Source organism: Aotus nancymaae, unplaced genomic scaffold (genome assembly GCF_030222135.1).
Source record: "Aotus nancymaae isolate 86718 unplaced genomic scaffold, 86718_ANA_hifiasm-v0.15.2.pri h1tg000019l, whole genome shotgun sequence".
Classification (NCBI taxonomy): domain Eukaryota; kingdom Metazoa; phylum Chordata; class Mammalia; order Primates; family Aotidae; genus Aotus; species Aotus nancymaae.
Window position 1 is genome coordinate 23,444,874 of NW_026988431.1, and position 22,233 is coordinate 23,467,106.

At 34.0% G+C, this 22,233-nt stretch overlaps 1 protein-coding gene across 1 annotated transcript in view; it reads left to right on the forward strand.

Moving 5' to 3' along the window:
- Positions 1 to 22,233, forward strand: part of TBC1D5 (TBC1 domain family member 5) — a 561,805-nt gene that overhangs the window by 320,996 nt on the left and 218,576 nt on the right. Inside the window, exon 9 of the mRNA XM_012466733.2 lies at positions 15,193 to 15,295. Within this exon, the coding sequence (XP_012322156.2) occupies positions 15,193 to 15,295 (103 nt within the window). The remainder of the gene's footprint in view (positions 1 to 15,192; positions 15,296 to 22,233) is intronic.

Sequence of the window (22,233 nt, forward strand, 5' to 3'; positions counted from 1 at the left end):
TCAGAGTTCTCTAGAGGGACAGAACTAATAGGATAGATGTATATATGAAGGGGAGTTTATTAAGGAGTACTGACTCACATGATTGTGGTGAAGTCCCACAGTAGGTCATCTGCAAGCTGACTAGCAAGGAAGCCATCCTGAGTCCCAGAACCTTAAAAGCAGGGAAGCTGACAGTACAGCCTTCAGTCTGTGGCCGAAGGCCCAGGAGCCTCTGGCAAACCACTTGGAGTCTGAAGCTGAAGAACTTGGAGTCTGATGTTCGAGTGCAGGAAGCATGTACCACGTGAGAAAGATGAAGGCCAGAAGACTCAGCAAGCCTGCTCTTTCCACCTTCTTCTGCCTGCTTTGTTCTAGCCATGCTGGCAGCTGATTAGATGGTGCCCATCCAGATTGAGGGTGGGTCTGCCTCTCTGAGTCCACTAACTCAAATATTAATCTCCTTTGGCAACAACCTCACAGACACACCCAAGAACAATACTTTGTATCCCTCAATCCAATCAAGTTGACACTAAGTATTAACCATCACAGGAGGGTTCCATATCTTCTCTTGAAGACTCTCCCATGGCTCTCTCCACTTTTAGATTAAGTCTCCTTGTTATTTCTATATAAATTTTGCTGCAAATACTTAACTTGTGAGGTAAGGCGGTCAGTCTTATTTTAAGACCACCAAATGATTTAATTATAAAAGCTGAATAGCTTGTACAAATGTACTACTTTACATCTTTATAAGGTACTACATGATCTAAAATATATGATTTTTATTTCAGTCTGTGAGGAATTTCCTAATAGGGAAAGAAAAGAAGTATAGCCCAGATAAGGTTATAAAGTGTTGCTTGTCTACTAGCCTTTGTGATAAGAATTTTTTTAAATGTGTATTTACGGAGCATCAGCTGTGTTCCAGAATTGCCCTTTGCACCATGGGGAACAGAGTGGAGTGATGAATAACGCAGACGGGATGCTGCCATCATAAGTTGTATAATTTAGTGTGACTGGGGGGAGACTGGTGAGACAACAAGCATGTATAGGTAAAGAGGATAATTACAGAGGATGATAATTCCTTTGAAGAAATAAAGGAGGGTAACTGGATAGCTAGAAGGAGAGTAGCCAGTGGGATGGCTATGGCTACTTTAGGAATAATGATTGGAGAAGACGGCTTTGAGAAGATGACATTTGAGCTGAGATGTGAAAAAATGTAAAGGCCAGCCATGTGAAGAACTAGGGCAAGAACATGTAGGCAGAGGGAGTAGCTAGGGCAAAGTTAGTTTCTCCATGAAAACAAACTCAGTGTTTAGAGCAACAAAAAGAAGGCAGGTATGGCTAGAGAAAGTGCTTTAAAGAAGGAAATCTGAGAGTAGAGCAAAGGCCAGACAGTCTTGTGGAACACAGTAAGAAATAAGGATTTATTCCAGTTGCAATGGAAAGTGTTTGGAGGACATTGAGCAGTGGCATGATACCTAAAAAGATGATAATTATGGCTCCTGTGCAGTGGGGCGAAGGTAGATGTAACAATGGAAGCTGGAAGGGCAACTAGGAGTCTATTGGAGTATTTCAAATTAAGTAATGTCAATGATTTATTAGACTAAAAATGTAATTAAAAAAGGAGTAGATAGTTCAGGGATATGTATTTTATATTTTGAAATACAAATTTAGGGGATCATTATATGTAGTTTTCTCACATTCATCAGTTCTATTCCATTTTTATTGCTCTGTTTCAGATCCTTTTTACCTCCTGTCTACAGTCACTTAATTGTTTGTGTCTTGGGATCTAGTGTTTTTCCACTTCCAGTCCATTCCATGTGTAGCAGCCCAATCACTCTACTCAAAGCACATTTATAGTCATGCTATTTGCCTAATCCAAAACTTTCTATGACTCCCTGTGGCCTGAAAAAGAATGGACTTACTCAGCATCTCTAATTCATACCCAGTTCCCTTTTAGACAAGGGCTTCTGGCATTATTCAACGAACAGGTTTTGTGCTTTTCATTTTCCATGTTGTGGAATTTTTCATGCTCTCTTCTGCTGTTGGAATGCTGCTTCCCTCCTCTGTTTCCTGTTAGATTCCTGACAGCTCATTATTCAAGGCCTGAGTTCATCATCTGAGTTTATGAAGCATTTTCCAATCTTGGCAATTGGAAATCATTGGTGCCTAGTCTGTGTTCTGGAGAATTCTCTTAATAACTTTTTAATATTATTTAATTCTGTTTGGTTTATATTTACTTAGGTCCATCTGTCAGTGTATTCAATACATTTATATTAATCTCCTCAGTGTACCAGGTACTAGAGATGCCAAGATAAATATGACATGGACCCTTAAGAAGCTTACAGAGAAAACAAGAAAAAAAAATGTTACAGTGCAGGATTACTAGTGCCATTAACAGAAGCAGTATGTACAAGATCTCGTGTTAGCCCAGGTCTTATCTTTCAAACCTGTGGTAAACCCCTTGAGGGCATGGACCTAGTCTTTTCTTGTCACACTGCACATCAACAAGTTGATGCTTAATAAATGGTCATTGATGTGAAACTTATCACTGATGATCAGTGTTGTTCGATTTGAGTAATTATCTCAAACATCTGTAAATTTTCAGAGACATAAGCACACTTTAAAATATACTATTGTCAACTTTCTAGTATGAGTTTAAACAAGATGATTTGATTTCATGAGCTGTGATTTTGCCATCATTATTTAATTTATTTGATCTGGATATGTCACTGTATTAAATATTATCTTCCCCTTCAACCAATTTTAATATTCTTTTAAGTCACTAACCCTTTTTTGCCTCAAAGGGTTTTGCATTCATTTCAATTTTATCTCAACCTAATGAGGTTGTTACTATTCCCATTTTTATTACTGAAAAAACTGATAATCAAAAGGTAAATCAAGGAATTTCCATTTACAGCTTTCCAATTTAGAACTTGCATTGTCTATTCTGAACTCATTTTGCCATGTTTCAAAAGCTCTAACATTAAATGAAATTCAGTATTATTTAAAATGGTGGGAAATAATGAGTTCAGGATAAAATATGATTTCCATATTAGATGCCAAAGAAGTATGTTATTTGGTCTATCAAGGTCTATTCTAAAAATATATATGCAGCATCTATAACATCATTTGCAGATTAACATATTTATAAGCTATTGCCAAATAGTCTCATCTTTTCTTCAAATGTGTTTTCCCTCTCTCTTGAATTAAATGATTACATTTCTTTAACTGACTTTTATAATTGTAACTTTGACCATATTCGAAAGTTTATCTCATTGCTTATTGATATGCTGTCATTATCTCCAGTATCTGGTCTTTTGTATTTCTAGTTATTGTAGTTAAGATTTTAGGTAGCTCATTCATAATTTAATTATTCTTTTTCTTACTTGTATCTCCATGGTGAGTTTTTAAAGATGCAACTTTCTTGGGCCAGGTGTGGTGGCTCATTCCTTTAATCCCAGAACTCTGGGAGGCCAAAGCAGGAGGATCACTTGAGCCCAGGAGTTTGAGACCAGCCTGGGCAACATGACAAAACTCCACCTCTACAAAAAAACACAAAAATTAGCCAGACGCGGTGGCACACAACTGTAGTCCTGTCTACTTGGCAGGCTGCAATCGGAGGAGCACTTAATCCCGGGAGGTTGAGACTATAGTAAGCTGTGGTCACTCCAGTACACTATAGCCTGAGTGACAGAGTGAGATCCTGTCTCAAAAAAAAAAAAAGACTTTTTCATCTTAATGCTTCCATCTGTTTATAGTATATATGTGTGCCATGCTTCAAACATAATCTATGTAAGCAAATTTTGTCTTCTCGGTTTTTAAAATCTTATAATTTCATATTTTGCAAGCAAACTTTGTCTCCTCAATTAAAAAAATCTGATCGTTTGATATCTTCTGGATTCATTAATAATTGTTTGCAAGAGAAAAGAAGGAGGTAGAGAAGTAAAAAAAAAAATTCTTTAAATTCTTTTTTAAAAATTATAGATATGTTCTGTACTGTTTGGTAGACACCAGGCACATGTGGCTATTTAAATAAAAATTTAAATCAAATAAAAGTTTTAGTCTTCACAGTAGCTACTTTAGTCATACAGCTGATAATGGCTACTGTATGGGACAACTCTTACAGAGGATACTTCCATTCTTAACAGAAAGTTCTGTTGGACAGCGCTGCGTAGATAATTCATTATTGTGCTTGCTTCGGCAGCACATATACTAAAATTGGAATGATAATTTATTATTGTTATACTTTTGTGTAGTATATGATGTAAATGTCTAACATTTTACTTTTTATTCTTGTTGAACTTTTAGATACGGCCTTTGTGAAATATTTACTTATATTTCTTTTCTTTCTCCTTTAGAAAACGCCATGCATTTTTACAGTAAATAAGTCTTATCTGAATTTTTGGTCAAATGTAATTATTATGTTACATTGTAGTATGTGGATGGAAACTAGATTTTTTTTTTTTATATTAAGCATATTCAAAAGTTATTTTACCGAGTTATTTTATTGTTTTGTTGTTGTTGTTTTGTTTTAATTTAAAGATCCTCTTTCTCAGTTCCTGTTTTGAAAAAGAAATACTCTTAGTAATTTGGTCCATTGATGTCACACTTTACAAAGTTACTATGTCCTAAATATCAGTATCTCCTGCACAGTTTCCTCCAAACCCATTTTTTATTTAAATAAAAAACAAATTCCTCAGGGAAGAAGCATTTTACAAGCAATTTCAGAGCAGAATTGATTTTGGTGTGTGTTAATGCCGACAATCTGCCCAGTGTTAAAATGTTAAAGAGAAAAAAAAATACAAGCTGCCATATTCCTGTGATCACATCAAAATAGCAGCTTGTATTTATATTTTCAGTCTCCTCGAGGTGGACTGCAGGCACACATGAATGAGTGGATGTACTTGGTGTTGTGTTGTGATTTTATTTAATGCAGGCAAAGTACATGCTTGTGCATGCACGACCAGCCCTCACATATGCACTTGTTCACAGCCGAGAAAGTGAAAACTACAACACAAGCCGCTCTCTAAGAGTTGTCAGCAACCTGTGTGTGTGTTTCTTAAATATTAAAGGGGGTGGGGGGAAACAGATTTTCAGGAATATGAGAAATAATTCTTCTGTCAAATGGCCTATAGTCCTTCCTCATTTGACACTTAAGGTAAAACCAAAATAATTGCTATTGCATATGTATATTTAGTATTTTCCTGTACTGCTCCTATTCTGGTTTAAAGTATATTTTTCCCATTTCTGTTTCATTTAAGCATGCAAATTCTTAGCATTCATTTATTCTAATTTGTGAGATATTTTAAAAACTTAAAATTTTTTTTCATTATTTTAATGAAAATATAGGTCTATTTGCTACAGAACATATATTTGCAGTGCTTTCATTGGCACCCTGATGCTCTTAATCTTTGGAATTTGGGAGCAGTAGTACATAGGGGCAGCACAGTTATAGGGGTACCCTCTGAACTGCTGACCAATAGAATTTTTGCTTTTCAGATTTTCTTTGTTTTAAATGAGCCCAGATTTTTAAGGACTATTTATAGTTGCAGATTTATATGATTACGAGAAGGTTAAAAAGTAAAGTTTGGTGAGTAGTAAAATAATATCCCATTCTGAAATATTTCCAGTGGGCATAGCCTGTAAGGTGGTGTAACACAGTCTTTTTAGAACATTTCAGCAGATTTAGAATTGAACCAGCTTTGGTCCTTCAGGGGTAATGCTTTGTATTTAATTTAACTTTTTTCTTAATTATTGAAAATAAAGAAATCTATTTATTTTCAAATACATTTAGTTTCAAATCTTCAAAATAAAGTCTGTATTTCCATTTATGACAGTCTCGTCTTGCACTGAAAGTACATATATGGTATATCTACCTACATGTATGCTTTTTCCTAATTTTTCACCTTTATGTTAGGAACAGAAAGATGTTTTTGGAGGAGTGGGGTAAAAGGCTTGTGATGTGACTCAGGCATTGTAGAACCAGAAAGAACCTTAGCTGAAAACCTCTACTTCAATGGTGATAGATCCCGTCTCCTGAACTGCAGCCACACCTGCCTTCCTTTTCCCAACCTTGTATCCTGTCATCCCAAACCCACCCCACTACCCCCTTTTTTTTTTCCTGCTTAATCTTCTCAACTGTATCTTACTCCACCTTCGTTGTTAGCCTCTTGGAGATTTTTCTGCTGTCCTCTTGGGCTGAGTCCTACCCATTGTCATCACAACAAATTACTACTTTGTTTTTTTTCATTTTACAAAATTAGTATTCACCTCCTGTTTATGAGCTATGAAAGCTGTATGTCATTCTTTTGTTCATTGCAAAAATAAAGACAGCAGAACCCTTTTCAGGATTTCCTTTTGCACTGCCTTCATATCCCTAGTCCCTGATTCCATAGTCTTAATTTTCATTAAAGATTTGGTTGTTTGTAAGGTTTGTAGGTGTATTTGTTCATTCAGCAAATACTACTTGAGAAATTACTGTGCCAGCTACTGTTTTAGAAGTTGAAGATTCAAATAAAAGACTGCCTCTTCTGTTCTTTAAAATATAATGCATACTTTATTGTTATTATCTTCTTTTAAAATTATCTGTAAGATTTCTGTGTTTTTTCTCCTAGATTTTCTTGAGTTCATATGTTTTGTTTCTTCATATTCCCCAGTACCTGGCACCTATTAGAAGCATTTGTGTCATCAGTAGTCATCTAGTAAAATCCTTTTGTTTTGCAAAGGTGTCAAGTTGAAGCTTGGAAAGAAGGCACGAATAAGCAAATAGAACTTGTTAATGGCCAAATGGAATTGGTGCCTGTGACTTGTTTTTCCACTATTCTGTAATTTATGTTAATTTTGTTTGTCTAGATTTAATGCTTATTCAAGAAACATTTATTAAGTACCTTCAGTGTGCAAGCACTTTGTGAAGCAAATGGGACCAAAACATAAATGAATCAGTATCTCAAATCTTATTCAAAAAGTGGTGGAGACTAAATAAGTAGTTACTGTTTCTGCCCTCTGTGTTTACATATTGGAATGCGGTGTTTCTCAACCTTGGGAATATTAACATTTTGGACTAATTCTTTGTTTTGAGACATTGTTTTGTGCACTATAGGATGTTTAGCAGCATTCCTGATCCCTCACTGCTAGAGGCTGTGAGGCATGCTTTTAAAAATCTTTCTGAGAGCATTTTGTCTGACTGAAGGGTTCTCTGTGGCATCATCTTAGAGCTTTCTGGGATCTTAACAAAGGCTTTTACAGTCACACCCTTGATTTCATCTTTAGGTCTTGCTTTTCTGTCTTTGTCCTAGATTTGATCTTTGCCCAGAAGCAGTGAGTTAATGTTGGCATCATTTGCTGACTTAAGAAGCTGGGAATGAGAACAAGCTTTATTTTCAAACCAAGCAAGTTCTAGCACCTTTATGTTTACCAGTTATTCCTTTTGTTTTTTTCTCTTCTTTCATTCCACTATAAATAACACAAATAAACCAGACAGCACCTTCAGCACTCTGCCTGGGTATCTCCTTAGCTAGATCACTCAGTTTTTGTGTTCCATATAACTCAAGGCTATCATATAGCCAGACCTTCCACCACTGCATAATAAGGAATCCCTTTCCTCCATTTTTTTCTATAATGTTTTTCTCACTTTCATTTAAGCCCACACTGGCAGCCTCCTTGCAGGTTGTCTTTTGCTAATAGTCTTTCCCACAGCCTTTAGTTTTTCACTGATGCTCTCCTGAAGGTCCTTCTAGCTTCTATCCAGTCCCATAGACACTTTTACCACATATTTTAGGTTTGTTTTTTTTTAAACAGCACCCTAGTTTCAGATATCAAAACCTCTATTATCTTTTGCTACATAATTCATCAACCAAAATTAGTGGCTTAGAACAACAATCAATTAGTATTTCATGGCTGCTATGGATTAGGAGTTTGGGAGCAGTGTAGCTGGGAGATTGTGGCTTAGAAGTATTTCATGAGATTGCAGTCAGGTGGTTACTGGAGCTGCAGACATTTGATTGCCTGACTATAGCTGGAGTATCCACTTTGGTTCCTCTCCATGGAGATATCTCCATGGTGCTGCTTAAGGGTCTTCTTTCAAAAGTTACTTCTCCAGATCAAGCGATCCAAGAAAGAAAAAGAGCCATTAGAAACTATCTTGTTTTTATGCCATTACCTCAGAAGGGAAGGGTGAGAATTAAAGAATTTGCTGGCATAGTTTTAAGAGCAACACAATCCCCATGGAGCTTCCAAGGTCTTCCCCATGATCTTTTTTCATTCTGTTCACTAGAATGGGAAATGTGTACAGAGGCCTGCTGGTGGAGAAGTTAGGGGAGTGTATTGTGTGGTCACACATAATTTCCACTCTCATTCCATTGGCTAGCACTCAGTCACATGGCCAGAGCTAACTGAAAAGGAACCTGGGAAATTAAATCCAGCTATATGCCTGCAAAGTAGAGAAAATAGGTTTGGTTGAGTAGGGAGAATGCAAATTATCAACCAACATAGGGAACACAGGAAGAAAAAGAATTGTGTATTTCAGTGTGTCTGTTTTTATTCTATATCAAATTGTTCCTTGTTATGGTCTTGGCTTGATTGTTCAGTTTTTCTTTAGTAAAACAATAAACCACTGTAAGGTATTACAGTTATTTTGGTGGTTAATAGTATTCTAGGGAGTTTTCATCAGCTCATTTAAAAATTTTGGATGAGTGCTTGTTTTGATTTTCTGTTTTTGAAATATGGGCATAACAACAGTTATTGTTCCTTCAAATCCTTCTGTGCTTCTTTGTCCTAGTGCATGATTATAAACCCTCACCAAGGGCTTTACTTTTTCCCCTGGGGCATCTTATTGAATACTTGCATCTTCAGTATTTCATCTGGGCCCAATGCTTTGTCTGTTTTAATACTTCTAATTACCTAATTATGTACTATAATGTGGTGACAAAACCCTTTATCATTTTACTCTTTTCTTAACCCTTTTCTTGCTTAGGAAAGATTCTTTTTGTCTCTTTGTTGCCTGAGAAACTGCATTACAGATAGGCCAGATATTTGCCTGGCTTCCCTTTATTGTCTGTATTATGACAGACCATTGCCCTCGTCTTTCCAACTATCAGGCACCTGGGTTCCTGGTTATTGGGCCTGCAAAGATGGTATTTAGTTCTCCATCCTTCACTTTTCAGTTCATTTCCACACATTGCAGTCATATGAGACCATATCCAAAAGGCAAATAGGATACTCTTTGTCATAAACTACTTTTGTTACAGAATTAGTAGCCATTCTGTCATTTATACATCTTTATGTAATCAAATGCCTGCAGTAAGTATCCATGAGCCAAATGTAGCAGAAATCCATAAGATTTTTTAAAATTTTATGAATTGTACTTAAGGATAACTAAAAATTGATGAAGAAAATGTGTTTATTATATATCTATATTTTAGATAATAAAGAAAAAAATGATGGGATTACAGTTTTACCATTTTATGACTTATAATGAATTAATAGGCGATGATCATTAACAGTTGGTAGCACCACAGAAAGTGGGATAAGCTAATGTTAGGTGCCTCCTGATGGAAGTACACAACACCAACTTACCACTGCATTGAAATCACCCCAAGCTTAAAACAACAGAATTTATTTTGTTGTTGAATCTACAACTTGGGCAGGGCTCAGTAGGATGGCTCATCTCTGTTCCACATGGTGTTGGCTGCGGTAGCTTGAAGTCCAGGGTCTGGAATCATCTGAAGTTTTCCTCACTCACCTGTCTAGTTGTTGAAACTGGCTCTCAGGTGAGACTTCCTGTGGAGCTGTGGTGGGAACACCCCAGATGGCCTTTTCATATGGCTGCTTGGGTTCCTTACAGCATGGTGTCCTAGTTATGAGAATGTGTCCAGAGAGAGCCAGACAGAAGCTGTGTTCCAGCATCACTTTTGACATGTTTATTTTGTGAGAAACTGGTCAGTAAGACTAGCATGAATTCAAAGGGAAGAGAGTTAGACTCTTTCATCTTTCTGTGGGAGGAGTACCAAAGAATTTGCAAACATGTTTTCAAATTATATCACCTATGAAGAATTTTGTCAAAAACTTGAACCTGAAACTGATAAAGTCTCTAGATCTTACTGCCAGTTTGTAGCAAATACAGGGGAAAGGAGTTGCAATATGTAAAATTCTGTTGTGGGAAGCTTCTACAGGATAAAAAATCTGTTTTTTTTTTAAGCAAATATGTTGCAAGATAAAAAAGAGAAAAAGGACAAGTCTGTAGATTAAAGAAATCTTCAGAGATATATCAACAGGTTGCAATGTACTGACAAATATTCCTTGGCTCTTAAAGTGTTAAGAATTTTTAGACAGTCACAGAAATTTGAACATTTACCGGATATTTGATGAAGTTAATAGATTATTATTTTTATTAGTAGTAGTGTTATAATGGCACTATGGGATTTTTGGGTCTTTTTTTTTGTTTTGATTTTTTGAGGCAGGGTATCTCTCTCTTGCCTAGGCTGAAGTGCAATGGCACAGTCAAGGCCCACTGCAGTCTCTACCTCCCAGGCTCAAGCAGTCCTTCCACCTCAGCCTCCCAAGTAGCTGGGACTACAGGTGTGTGCCATCATACTCAACTAATTTATTTTTTAATTTTTTTGTGAAGACAGGATCTCACTCTGTTGCCCTGTCTGGTCTCAAACTCCAGGCTTAAGTGATCCCTCTGTCTTGGCCTCCCAAAGTGCTGAGATTATAGGTGTGAGCCCCTTCGACTGACCTATGGTTATGTTTTTAAAGAGTGCTTGTCTTTTAGAGATAAACATTGCAGTATTTATAGATATAATAATGTCTGCGATTAGCTTCAAAATAATGCGATATTGGGGAGGAATATTTGTAAAACAAGACACAATTAGTGACGAAGCTAGCTGATGGGTAGATTGGGGTTCAGTCTGTTATTGTCTTTTCTTTATAAATGTTTGAATTTTCCATAATGATTTTTAAAACTTATAATTAAACCTATATTTCCTACCAATTTTGGTTTATTTCAAGATAGAAAACAAAACTCACACACCAAATGTTTATGATGGCTCTTGTTGTTTTTTTGTACTATGTAAAATTTGTTTAAATATAGTTTCTTCACACATCTGAGAGGGAAATTTCTATATTGTAAATACTGATCAATTGAGTTAAAACTGAAATATGAATTTTACCCTAACGTAAAAATTTAAGACTGTTTTAGTCTAAATTCCATTATGCACTGTTAATCTTTGCTGTTCATCTCTATTTTTATAATTTTATTCTCACCTATTTTACATCTCCATTTTTATTTTATGGTCAAATGTAGAAAGAAAGACTGATAAGAATAAAATTAGTTTCCAGTTCCTACTTAGTGTGACTTTTTTTCCTTTCTGTTTTGTTTTCCTACCAGTATTTTGGGTTGAATAAATTGTGAGCTTCTACAGTTTTAATTCTAAATTTCTCTCTTATTTTCATGAAACTATAGAGTCATTGTATATTTTTCAAAATCTGAATGATTGTTGCCTCTAATGTGGGTCAGTATTCTGTATTTTGAATTACTGTTTCAAAAACAGATTTGCTTTTCCAGTGATATTTGGGTTAGACTGATGTTTAAATTACTTTACCTATCCTGAATCCACACCAGCTGCCATGAGGTAAATAAAGCCTAAATAAATAAAGCCTGTAAGTGTAATGGGTGGTAGGGAAGCTGTTTTGAAACCTACAACATATCATCAAAAACAGATTATTACTATTCCTAGAAATGCTACTCACTGTACTTTTCTGTCATTTCTTATACTTATAAATGTAACATCTTCTGGATTGAATCCTGATACTGTGACAATCAAGTATTTTTTGTAGGAAATACGTTATTGTCTAATATTCATCAGCCTTCTGAGCTGGGTTCTTATGTGTAACTCTAAAGTCATGGAATTTTACCTAAATGCATTTCTCAGATTCATTTATAACTGATTAGGAGAGCAATTGGAAAGTGCTGCTGTTAACTACCCAGATACGTTGGCATAGGTATTATTCCTCTGTGCTTCAGTTTCCTTGCCTGTTAATCTCTGAGTTGGACTGGATAATCTCCAAAGACTCAGCACGAAACTTTGATTTTCAGTTCTTTTTCCAACTTTTGAAATAGTTTTGAAAACTTTACTACTTTTTCAGAGCTTTTCTATATCTTTCTACCTTACTTATTTGATGCAATGGATTCTTCACCATTTAGAGAGAGAGTGTCATGAAGCTTCACAAATTAGCACTTCAGCATTGTAGAGTCGAATCGTAGCTGGTGTGCTATTGCATAGATATGCTATGTCTTCATCATACACATTTTCAGTTGATTCGATATTTGCTAAAAGTGGGCAATTTAAATTACTACCTGCAATTGAATTCTTGTAGATCTTTAGTTTTTAATCTTGAAAGCGGTTAGTATGCATTTAAATGAAACCAGGAATTGATATACGGTGTGTTAAAAGAAAAACTTCAGCTGAATTAAATTTAATGGAGTTTAATTGAGCAATGAATGATTTGTGAATCAGGCAGCATTCTGAGTCAGAGTAGGCTCAGACTCCAGCACAATCACATGGTGGAAGATTTATAGACAGAAAAAGGAAAGTGACATTCAGAAAACAGAAGTGAGGTACAGAAACAGCTGGATTGGTTACAGGTTGGTGTTTCCTTATTTGAACAAGGTTTGAATAATTGGCTACGTTTGATTGGCCAAAACTTGATGATTGGCACAAGTGTAGGCTATGGTCTGTTTACACCTCCACTTCTTATAGTTCACGATTTACAGGGAAACCTTTAGGCTGAACTTAAAATATGTAAGGAGGCAGCTTCAGGCTAAACTTGACTTAACAAGTATAATTTACGTTTTTAGTTTTTAGGTATTCTTTATAGTTTATGGATACTCTTTGCAAAGTTAACATAGCAGTTTTTATTACTCTCTTTCATAATCCATTTTAGATTGTAACAGCTACACAGAATTTGATTGTGCTAATGTGTGTAGAAAATTTACAAAGAATAGGTAAGGAAGAAGACTTGCAAAATTATTAAGTCAGGTGATCTAGATCCAGATCTTTGGGAATGAAGCCTACTCAAAGACAGATTAAATTTATGTTATATAATGAGAAGGAGAGAAAATTTTACCTCTCAAAAGGATTACTATATTCTTAATGGCTAAGTTTCCCAAGAAATTTCTCTATACCAAGTTATTTTGTTAACTACTTATCTGTCTTTTATCCTGATTACTTCAATTTGGGATATTTGACTTTCTAAGGGCTTTAGCAACTTTCTTTTGGTCTGAAAAGTCATTTTAAAAGTTTTTGTGTTTCTTTCCTACTTCAGTGCATTTGGCATCATTCTGCAGTTTCTTTGGCTTCTGTGACATATGATTACTCTTCAGGTTAATTTTTCTCTTCTTTAGAAGTTACTTGTGCCACCGCTATTTGAACTCTGATGCCTGGATGGGAACTGCCTGGGAGGTCATCACATTAAGCTTTATGCAAATACGTGAAGCAACCTTGCTCAGATCCTTAGGTTGTTTACTGCCCCCCCTCAAAAGAGGCTTTCTTGCTGCTACAGAAAAGGTTAAAAAAAAATCTGTCTGGACAGTTGCATATCAAAGGGAAGTCAAATGAACAGATGAAGGTAAAATGGGCCTTAATCTATTTTAAAAATTAGGACCAGAAAAAAAAAGGTGCTTCACAGATCTCTAGCATATTTCACCCAAAAAGCTAGCTTGGAATAGAAAGTCAACAAAGTAGCAGAGTGCAGCATAAAATAGCTGGGGTCATCGGAAATGGGAGGCAGTAAACCACTATAATATGATATAAAACAGCCATTATTGCTCTTTAAAAGACTCATTAAGGAGTATTTTTCTGTTTTAATAATGTCCTATGCCTTCATGCTATAGGTCATCTTCCTCTCTGCTCTCTCACATTTTCCCTCATTTTTTAGTTCCAAAGCCACCTGATTGCAATCTCATCTCCTAGAGTACCATTACTCGAATACTATTATAATAATGGCCTCTGTCCCTGAATGTCTACTACTTATCAGGCACTGTTCTTGGTGCTCTCACATGATCTCATCTTGATCACAAGATCAGTATTATTATCTCTACTTAATAGATGAGACAGTTAAGTAAACATTCGCTCAGGGTTGCATAACTAGAAATTCTACAACATGAATTTGAACACAGCCTTTTCTACTTGGAGTTAGGACTTCTAAATTTCACTTTATTATAATGCCCTCTTATGTCCTTTCTACTCTTTCAGGTTTATTCCTCTGTAGAATTATTAAAATACTGTTTTCTTTATCACTTCCTTACTCAAAAATGTAGATTTACTATGCTGTGTTTCCATAGTTGGAAATTCAGCATTCAAAGCTTTTCCCAGCCTTGCTCCACGTTTTATTCTGTCCCACTGTCCTGCTCCCAGCTGGCAGTAATTCATGGAATTGTCTTTTCCTTCTGATTGGTAATTACCATGTAATGCTGCATTCTTGAAATACCCATTGCCTTCTGTGCTTCATGTCTTTCTTTCTGTTTTGATTACCTTTTCCACTGACGTTCCATGTTCCTCCTCTCCTGGAAATACTTGCTCAAACCCTCTATCATTAATCCCAGTTGACTACTGCTAATAGATGACATTCCCTCAGCCCTTATACTTTCATTGTCTATTGCATTGCTGTGGGTTTTCTCTTTGGGTTCTTGCAGTTGTGGTGTTTTATTGCATTATAAAGAAATATTTTAAAGTCTATATTTTAATCAGATGAAAAGCTGATAGTGTGGTTATACATAATAACTGAAATGTCAATATTTTATATCAGTGAAAAAGAATGACAATCTTTTTTTTTTTTGAAAAAAAGTTGGTACTTTTTCAAAACCACATTCTTATCTTAAAAACCAATGGGCTAAAACAAAGCAACTCCTCATCTGCAGATAGGTAGAATATAATTAATTTTGCTTAAAAACTATTCACACATGTATGAAGTATATGAAGCATTTGAAGAAATTTGAAATATGAATATGTTGAAGGATGTCATTTTACCTCTGGGATGTAATTATTTCCCCTTTTCTCACCTCTTTTTCAGTCCCCACAAAAGGCATAAGTTACATGGCAAACACAAGCTTGTTCTAAAACCTGAAGCAGCCCTTGGCACATCTTCGAGATGAGAATTTGAGGGTGATTCTTGAAACTGTGTTAGTCAGTTTCAATCTTGTGTTTCTTTTTTCAGGTTTCCTGAAATGCAGTTTTTCCAACAAGAAAATGTGAGAAAAATTCTTACAGATGTTCTTTTCTGTTATGCTAGAGAAAACGAGCAGTTGCTTTATAAACAGGTAATGAAAATATCTTACAGGTGGCATCCATTGACTCAAAATTTTCTATAAAGCTTGACAAATGATAGAGCAATAATGTAGCCTTTATTGTATCCAAAGTTGTATCATAATGCTAAAGCAATCAGAGAGCTGCTTGTCAGCTGCATGGTGAGAAAGGTAAGCTCATTGAAGCACATATGCTTCTTCCCCATTTTAAGACATTCCACCAAATTGTGTTCTATAAGGTGTTCAATCTTTTCTTTCAACTTTTGGGAGTTTGTTTATAAACAGCATCTTTGAAGACAATCTAGTAGTAATAAAGCTTCAGAGTGGATGTATAAATATTATTTTTAAGTATAGCACTTATAAATATAGGACAAGTCATGTAAAAAATAATCAAGAATCCTATTACTCTTTAACTTATCAGTAATAGAACTTCAGAAAGTTTCTTTCATTTTTTTGAAATTCATTTTTAGTTTCTTTGTGATCTTGTTATTTGACTCATCTCATTACTAAAGAAAGATAATTATTGGATTGTTTTATTTTATTGAAATATAAATTATTTAATACATACAGATGTATTTACATTTTTTATTTGAGTTTGTGGTGTTCTAATAAAAATACAATTGGATATTTTTATGTATTTCTTCAAATGCAAATTAAGTGAGAATTCAAGCTAAATTTTTAAATTCTCTAATAATCAAAAGTTATAATGTGTATCTAATTCAGTACCACTGAACTTAAATTTAAATAATAGAAAACACTTATGGTAAAAGCAATGTGTTTAATTTGAAATAAACTAGATTTAATGATAGTAAAACATATCAGACTACAAATATACTAAATACATTTTTAATTATTGTGTATTTATAGAATACCCAAGGGAACTAATTTTATCTTTTAATAGTAGTAATATTTTTCTGTATTAATTACCTTCTGACAATAGCTTATTAGAATTGGAAATGAAAAATATATTGCATTTATAAGGGCAACCAAAAACTATAAAATGTCTAGAAAAAAATTAATAAAGATACAAAGCTATATGAAGAAAACTATAGGCCAAGTACAGTGGCTTACACCTATAATCCCAGCACTTTGTAAGGGCGAGGCAAGCTGATTGCCTGAGCCCAGGAGTTTGAAACCAGCCTGGGCAACATGGTGAAATCCTGTCTCTATAAAAAAAAAAAATAAAGAAAACCCACCAAGTTAGCTGGGCATGGTGGTGTGCATGTCTAGTCTCATCTACTTGGGAAACTGAGGTGGGAAGATCCCTTGAGCCCAAGAGTTTGAGGCTGCAGTGAGCTGTGATTGATTCACTGCACTCTCGCCTGGGTGAAAGAGTGAGATCCTGTCTCAAAAAAAAAAAAAAAGAGAGAAAAGAAGACTATAAATGTTATTAAAGGATATACAGCAAGAATTGAATAAATAGAAAAATGATAGCCATGTTTTTGGATAAGAAGAATTTAAGTAAAAATATTACTTCTTTGCAAATTAAATGTTTAAATGGGTTGTCATTCCAGTGATAACCTGAGTGAGATATGTGTTTTTTTAAAAAACTGGATACAGTTATTTTAAATTTAGTGCCTAAAAATGTTACAGTTATTTTAAAGGGCATAATATAATTTAGGGATTAAAAGCACTGGGTGTAAATTCCTTTGTTTGAATCTCAGCTTTCTCATTTACTAATTTCACAATCTTAGACACTTTACTTAACTTTTTTAATCTTTAGTTTTTTATCTGTAAGATGAGGGCAATAATAGTAATTACTTTAGAGAGTTAACATTTGGTGCCAAGCAAAGGTTCATGTTTGTAGTTGTGGTTATTTTTATTATCATTATGCTAATTATTAAATGTGTTGGAATTGCCACAGAATTTGAGGGAAAGGGAGAATGGCAACAGTAGATATTAAAACTTCAAAGGTTCTGTGATGAAACTAATGTGATAGTATTATGTGACTTGACCGTTGCTCAGTGAAACAGTCTAGAAACAGGTTCAATTATATATGGTATCTGAATATGGTAAAATGGGGGAAAGGATATTGACTTGCTATATTTGGCTTTCCATCTGGAAAAATGATTAAATTACACATTTATTAGAGAATAAATTCCAGATGATGTAAAAATATAAATATAAAAACTAAAAGTATTAAAAATATTAGAAGAGTATTTAGGAGAAATTTTGTGTAATCTCAGACTGAGAAAGGCCCTTGCAAGCAAGGTAGACTCATGTACAAGTCGGATAAAAAGTCAAAAAACTAAAAACAAACCCAAAAAGGAGACTGGCAAAAAATATCTCTGTTAGTGTAGAATTCTTTTGGACGCAAATAGCAGAAGATCCCATTCAAAATGGCTTAAACTGTAAGGAGGTTGTTAACACACTTCACATGAAGTCTGGGAGTAAATGGTTCTGCCGCATTAGTTTAGTAGCTTACATCTTTATCAAAGATTCCAGGATTTTGTTTTTCTGCTCTCTTTTCATTATATTGGCTTTTGTTGTGAACCTTGTGTCTTTCTTATTTCTTCTTTTCCTTTGAATACTTGAAAATACCCCACAGTAAAAGACTTGAAGATAGTGAATCAAATCAGGATAAAATTATCCCAAATTACACATCTGTTTTCTTATTTTTCTTTAGAGAAAGACAAAATAGATTAAGAAAGTCTTATAATAATGGAAACAAGTTCTGTGGACAAGGCACAAAAAACATAATAACTGCATTCCATCCACCATTTGTGATGTATGTGGCCCACTGCATTTGTATGGAAGACTGCACAGGAATATAGAAGATCAGATTCTTGATCTATTTGACAAAAACCTATCAATTACTGAATAAGAAATTATTATTAGCTTACTCCTGGGTGTCATTTTAAAAAGACTTAATTACTCCCTGTACATGTTTAAAATCTTACAGATTTTTTACAGAGAAATAATACCTTGCTGTAGAAGGACTGAATATTTAGCCAGATCAAATTTAAGAAAAAACCTTAAGTTTCATCACAAGCTGTTATAGCTCTTATTTTGTACTAGGTGACACCCCGTTTAACATCGACCATATTGTTAATAGTTATGGGATTTTATTGAATTAATGAGACTGTTATCATGTAGTAGAATGTCTTGCTGAGTTAATTGAAATTGCAGAGATTATATAAATGGTATTAATGAACTTTGACTGCCTGATGCCTTAGCTTTAATAAAGACTGCTTGGTGGGCTAAATGAACACAGGCAGATAAAAGAACAGGTTCAATTTTGTGAACCTACAGGCTGTTGATGAAGAAAACTTTGTTACCTTTATTTTCAACTGGCATGAGTTTGGAGTGCAGTGACTACTGAAAATCTAGCAGAGATAAAAGCTTTTAAGCAGGCAGAAATGCTGACAACATAGGTGGAAGCAAAATACACATTTTGGGAACCAGAAGCATACTGTTAATACATAATTTTTTTTATTATGCTTTATCAAATTTATAGCATATTGAATTCATGATTATTTCTGGTATTCGTCTTTTCCTTTAAAGATGTCTATGTAATTGCCGTTTGCAAAGCAGGTTTTACTAATCTAGAATTGATAGCAAAATCAAAAATCTCTTTTAGGTATTTGAAAAAAATCCCTAGTTTAGATGAAAGTCAAAATTGAACTTGTATAATAGTTTTAATGGTATTCAGAAGACTCTTAATTTCTATCCTGCCAAGAACACCTTTATTTATTGATTTGAAATATGGTTTAATGCTATTCTTTTTTTTAATATTGTTTTTACTCTGTGGATATATTAAGTGATAGATATTTCCTTCATTCAGTCAGCATGTAGTGAGCACCTTTGTGCTGGGCCTGTGGTAGGATCTAGATGCGTGTATACACAGACACACTCACACTCTCACTCTCACAGTTGTACAGTGTCCATTCTTACCTGCGGTACAGTACACCCTTAGGGCAAACAGTAGTTCACCATTACCTGCAGTTTCTCTTTATGAGGTTTCAGTTTCCTGTGGCCAACCATCATCCAAAAATAGTTGAATATAGTATAGTCATTTGAGAGAGAGACCACAATCACATAATATTGTTACACTGTATTGTTATAATTGTTCTATTCTTACTATTAATTGTTGTTAATCTTAGTGTGCCTAATTTATAATCTTTAAATCATAATCTTAATACCTTTGTCATACACGTGTGTGTAAAAAAACAGCCTGTTTATAGTTTTAGGCATCCACCAGGAAGTTTTAGAATATATCTCCTGCACATAATGGGGGACTACTGTACAGTCATTTCTGTGCTCATTTTATTATTTTGTTCCTCTGTCTCTAGACAACAAGCTCCATCAAAATTAGGAACTTGCCCGCTTCATTCACTTTTGTGTCACAGCAAATATAGGCATTTATAATTTTTGCAATAAGTGAATGATTAATGATGTTTGAACAAATGTAGAATCTAGACGGAGTAGTGTCACAGAAACTAGAGGAAAGACAACATTTACAGTTTTGAAGATGTCTTTAGACAAGAACTCTTTCTTATTAAACTAGCCATAACTTATTATAAAATATACTGTGGGTGAAAACACTCTTTCTTTCAAAAGGTCATCACTACTGACAGCAAAGAAAGAAAACCTCATGATAAACCTAGTAAGAACTATACAATTTTGCAGATTTTTGGATTAGAAAATCTGATGTTCTTAAAAATATTCTCCTCAAGTTGATTTTAATGCAATACCAATAAAAATTTTAATGCTTTGTTTACCATTTTGTGTAACCTAAATGATAATGTAACAACCTGGAGTAAAAAAATAGAATAGTCAAGATGAATTTGAGGGAAAAAAAGGAGCAGAAAATAGTAGAATATTTTCAAGTTCAAATCTTTATAATGGCACAATTATTGTTAACAATATACAAACCAATGGATTACAGTAGAAGCCTGGAAGAAACATCAGCTAAATATTCATTTTTTTTACTAAGGATAGCATTTCAGAACTCTGGGGGAAGATGGGTTATTCAATTCATTGAAGATGGAATGATTATTCAGTAAATTGGTATAATTCTTTTGGAGAAAAAATGCTTATTTTTATGGCAAAAATTAAAATTATATCAGTTGAGCAAAGAATTAACTGAAGGAAAAAAAGGAAACTGTATTCTTACCTGATCTCAACATGGGGAAGGTCTTTATAGTCATGAAAGCAAAATAGAAAACATGAAGGATGATTTACGGTATTGGCTAAAGTTTATAATGTGGGTATGATATAAGATATATCATAGAAATCAAAAGTAAGACTAATGATAACCATGGTAAAATGTTTGTAACAAAAATTACAAAGGGTTAATATCTTTAATTGGTATAGAACTACTAGACATCACCAAGGAGAGGAAACACTTTATCAGGAGAAAATGGACAACTTATTAAGTAAACAGTCAATGAAACTTTGGGGTTCAGTCTTGCTAGCATTTAAATGAATGGTAACAATTTAACTGTGAAACATGACAAAACTTTTTTAAAAACACTATGAATAAAAGTGAAGATGTGTGAGAGAGTGATTTATGTATTCTTCACCGAGGGAAATCTTTCTGGAGACAGCTTAATGGTATACATCATACCAGACTTTAACACATATTTTTATCCCTTTACCTTGAAATTCTACTTCTAAGGACTTTAATCCTGAAGAAATCATCAGAAATAGGCAAAAAAAAGATCACCACAAAGATATCTATTGGAATTTTAAATTTATTTCTTAAGTTTTGTTTTTTGGCTGGCCTCCCTCTTTCTCTTTCTCTTTTTTTTTTTTTAATTTTTGTTTTTGCTTTTTCATACTTTTTTATTTATTTATTTATTTATTTATTTATTTATTTATTTTTTTACTTTTTTATTAATACAATACTTATTTATTACTTTAATGGTTAAAATTACGGCGCTTTCTTTTTGGCCTAACTTGAGACTATTCCAAGAGAATAAACCCCTCATGATTTTTAAAGCAGATTTAGCAATGCTTAATGTCATTTTTTTTAGGTGTCTAACATGTTATCTAAAAGATTTTTTTTCAAGGTTTGTTTAATAAGGAGATGGTTATCCATAAAGACTGAAACAAGATGTGGTAATTTGTCCTAAATCACAAGTAAATTGTTAATGAATCATATATTGTTTTGTAAAAATATAACTAAATCATTTTAATTCAAGGATAGTAATAACTTATATGTGAAATCTAAAAAAGTTAACTTGTATATTATCTTTGTGGTAACAATTGGCTTTCTAAGAATAGTACAACACTACTAGACTGTGCAGAGGACTTTATGACTCTGTTTGTCCATTGTAGGAAGTGTTCTCTGATTCTACCAGCAAAAGATTTATCTCCTCTCTGCTTTCATATTTTATTTTTATTTCCTCTAAAAGTGGTATTTTGTCTTGTCTTCTTAGAAAAGAGCATCTCTAGTTACTAAGCAAAAGGAAAGTAGTAATTTGCTTACTTTATGAGACAGGAAAGATTATAATCTATTTTAACTTGCTGAAACATGTTTTTTGACGCTTAAGTGGAAAAGAAATCTCATTAGCAAAGGTAGCCATAATGTGGAATACTGTATGTCACCACAGTAATGGATCAGTAGTGGATTTTTATAGTACCCTTTTAAGCACAGCTTAGCAACTAATATTATACCTTTTTGTGTCTATACCTATTCTTGGTAAAATCCAATATAAGAAGGAAAATCATGTTGATGAAATCATTAAATAAATTAAAATTAATCTTATAGTTGAAGTAGACAGGAAAAACTTATGGTAGTTTTCTGATTAAACGTGTTAAATCTTATTTTAACAAGTTTATTTTCTGTCATACCTTCTTAAGGTTGTTTCTTTTATTATCCAATATTTCTAGCTAGCTGACTTCAGCACTTCCTAAATCTACAGACATCCTAATTTTGAGCCATTATATAATGAAAACATTGGATGTAATTTCTTTAGGTCTACAGTTCTTAGTTGCCCTTCTTACTG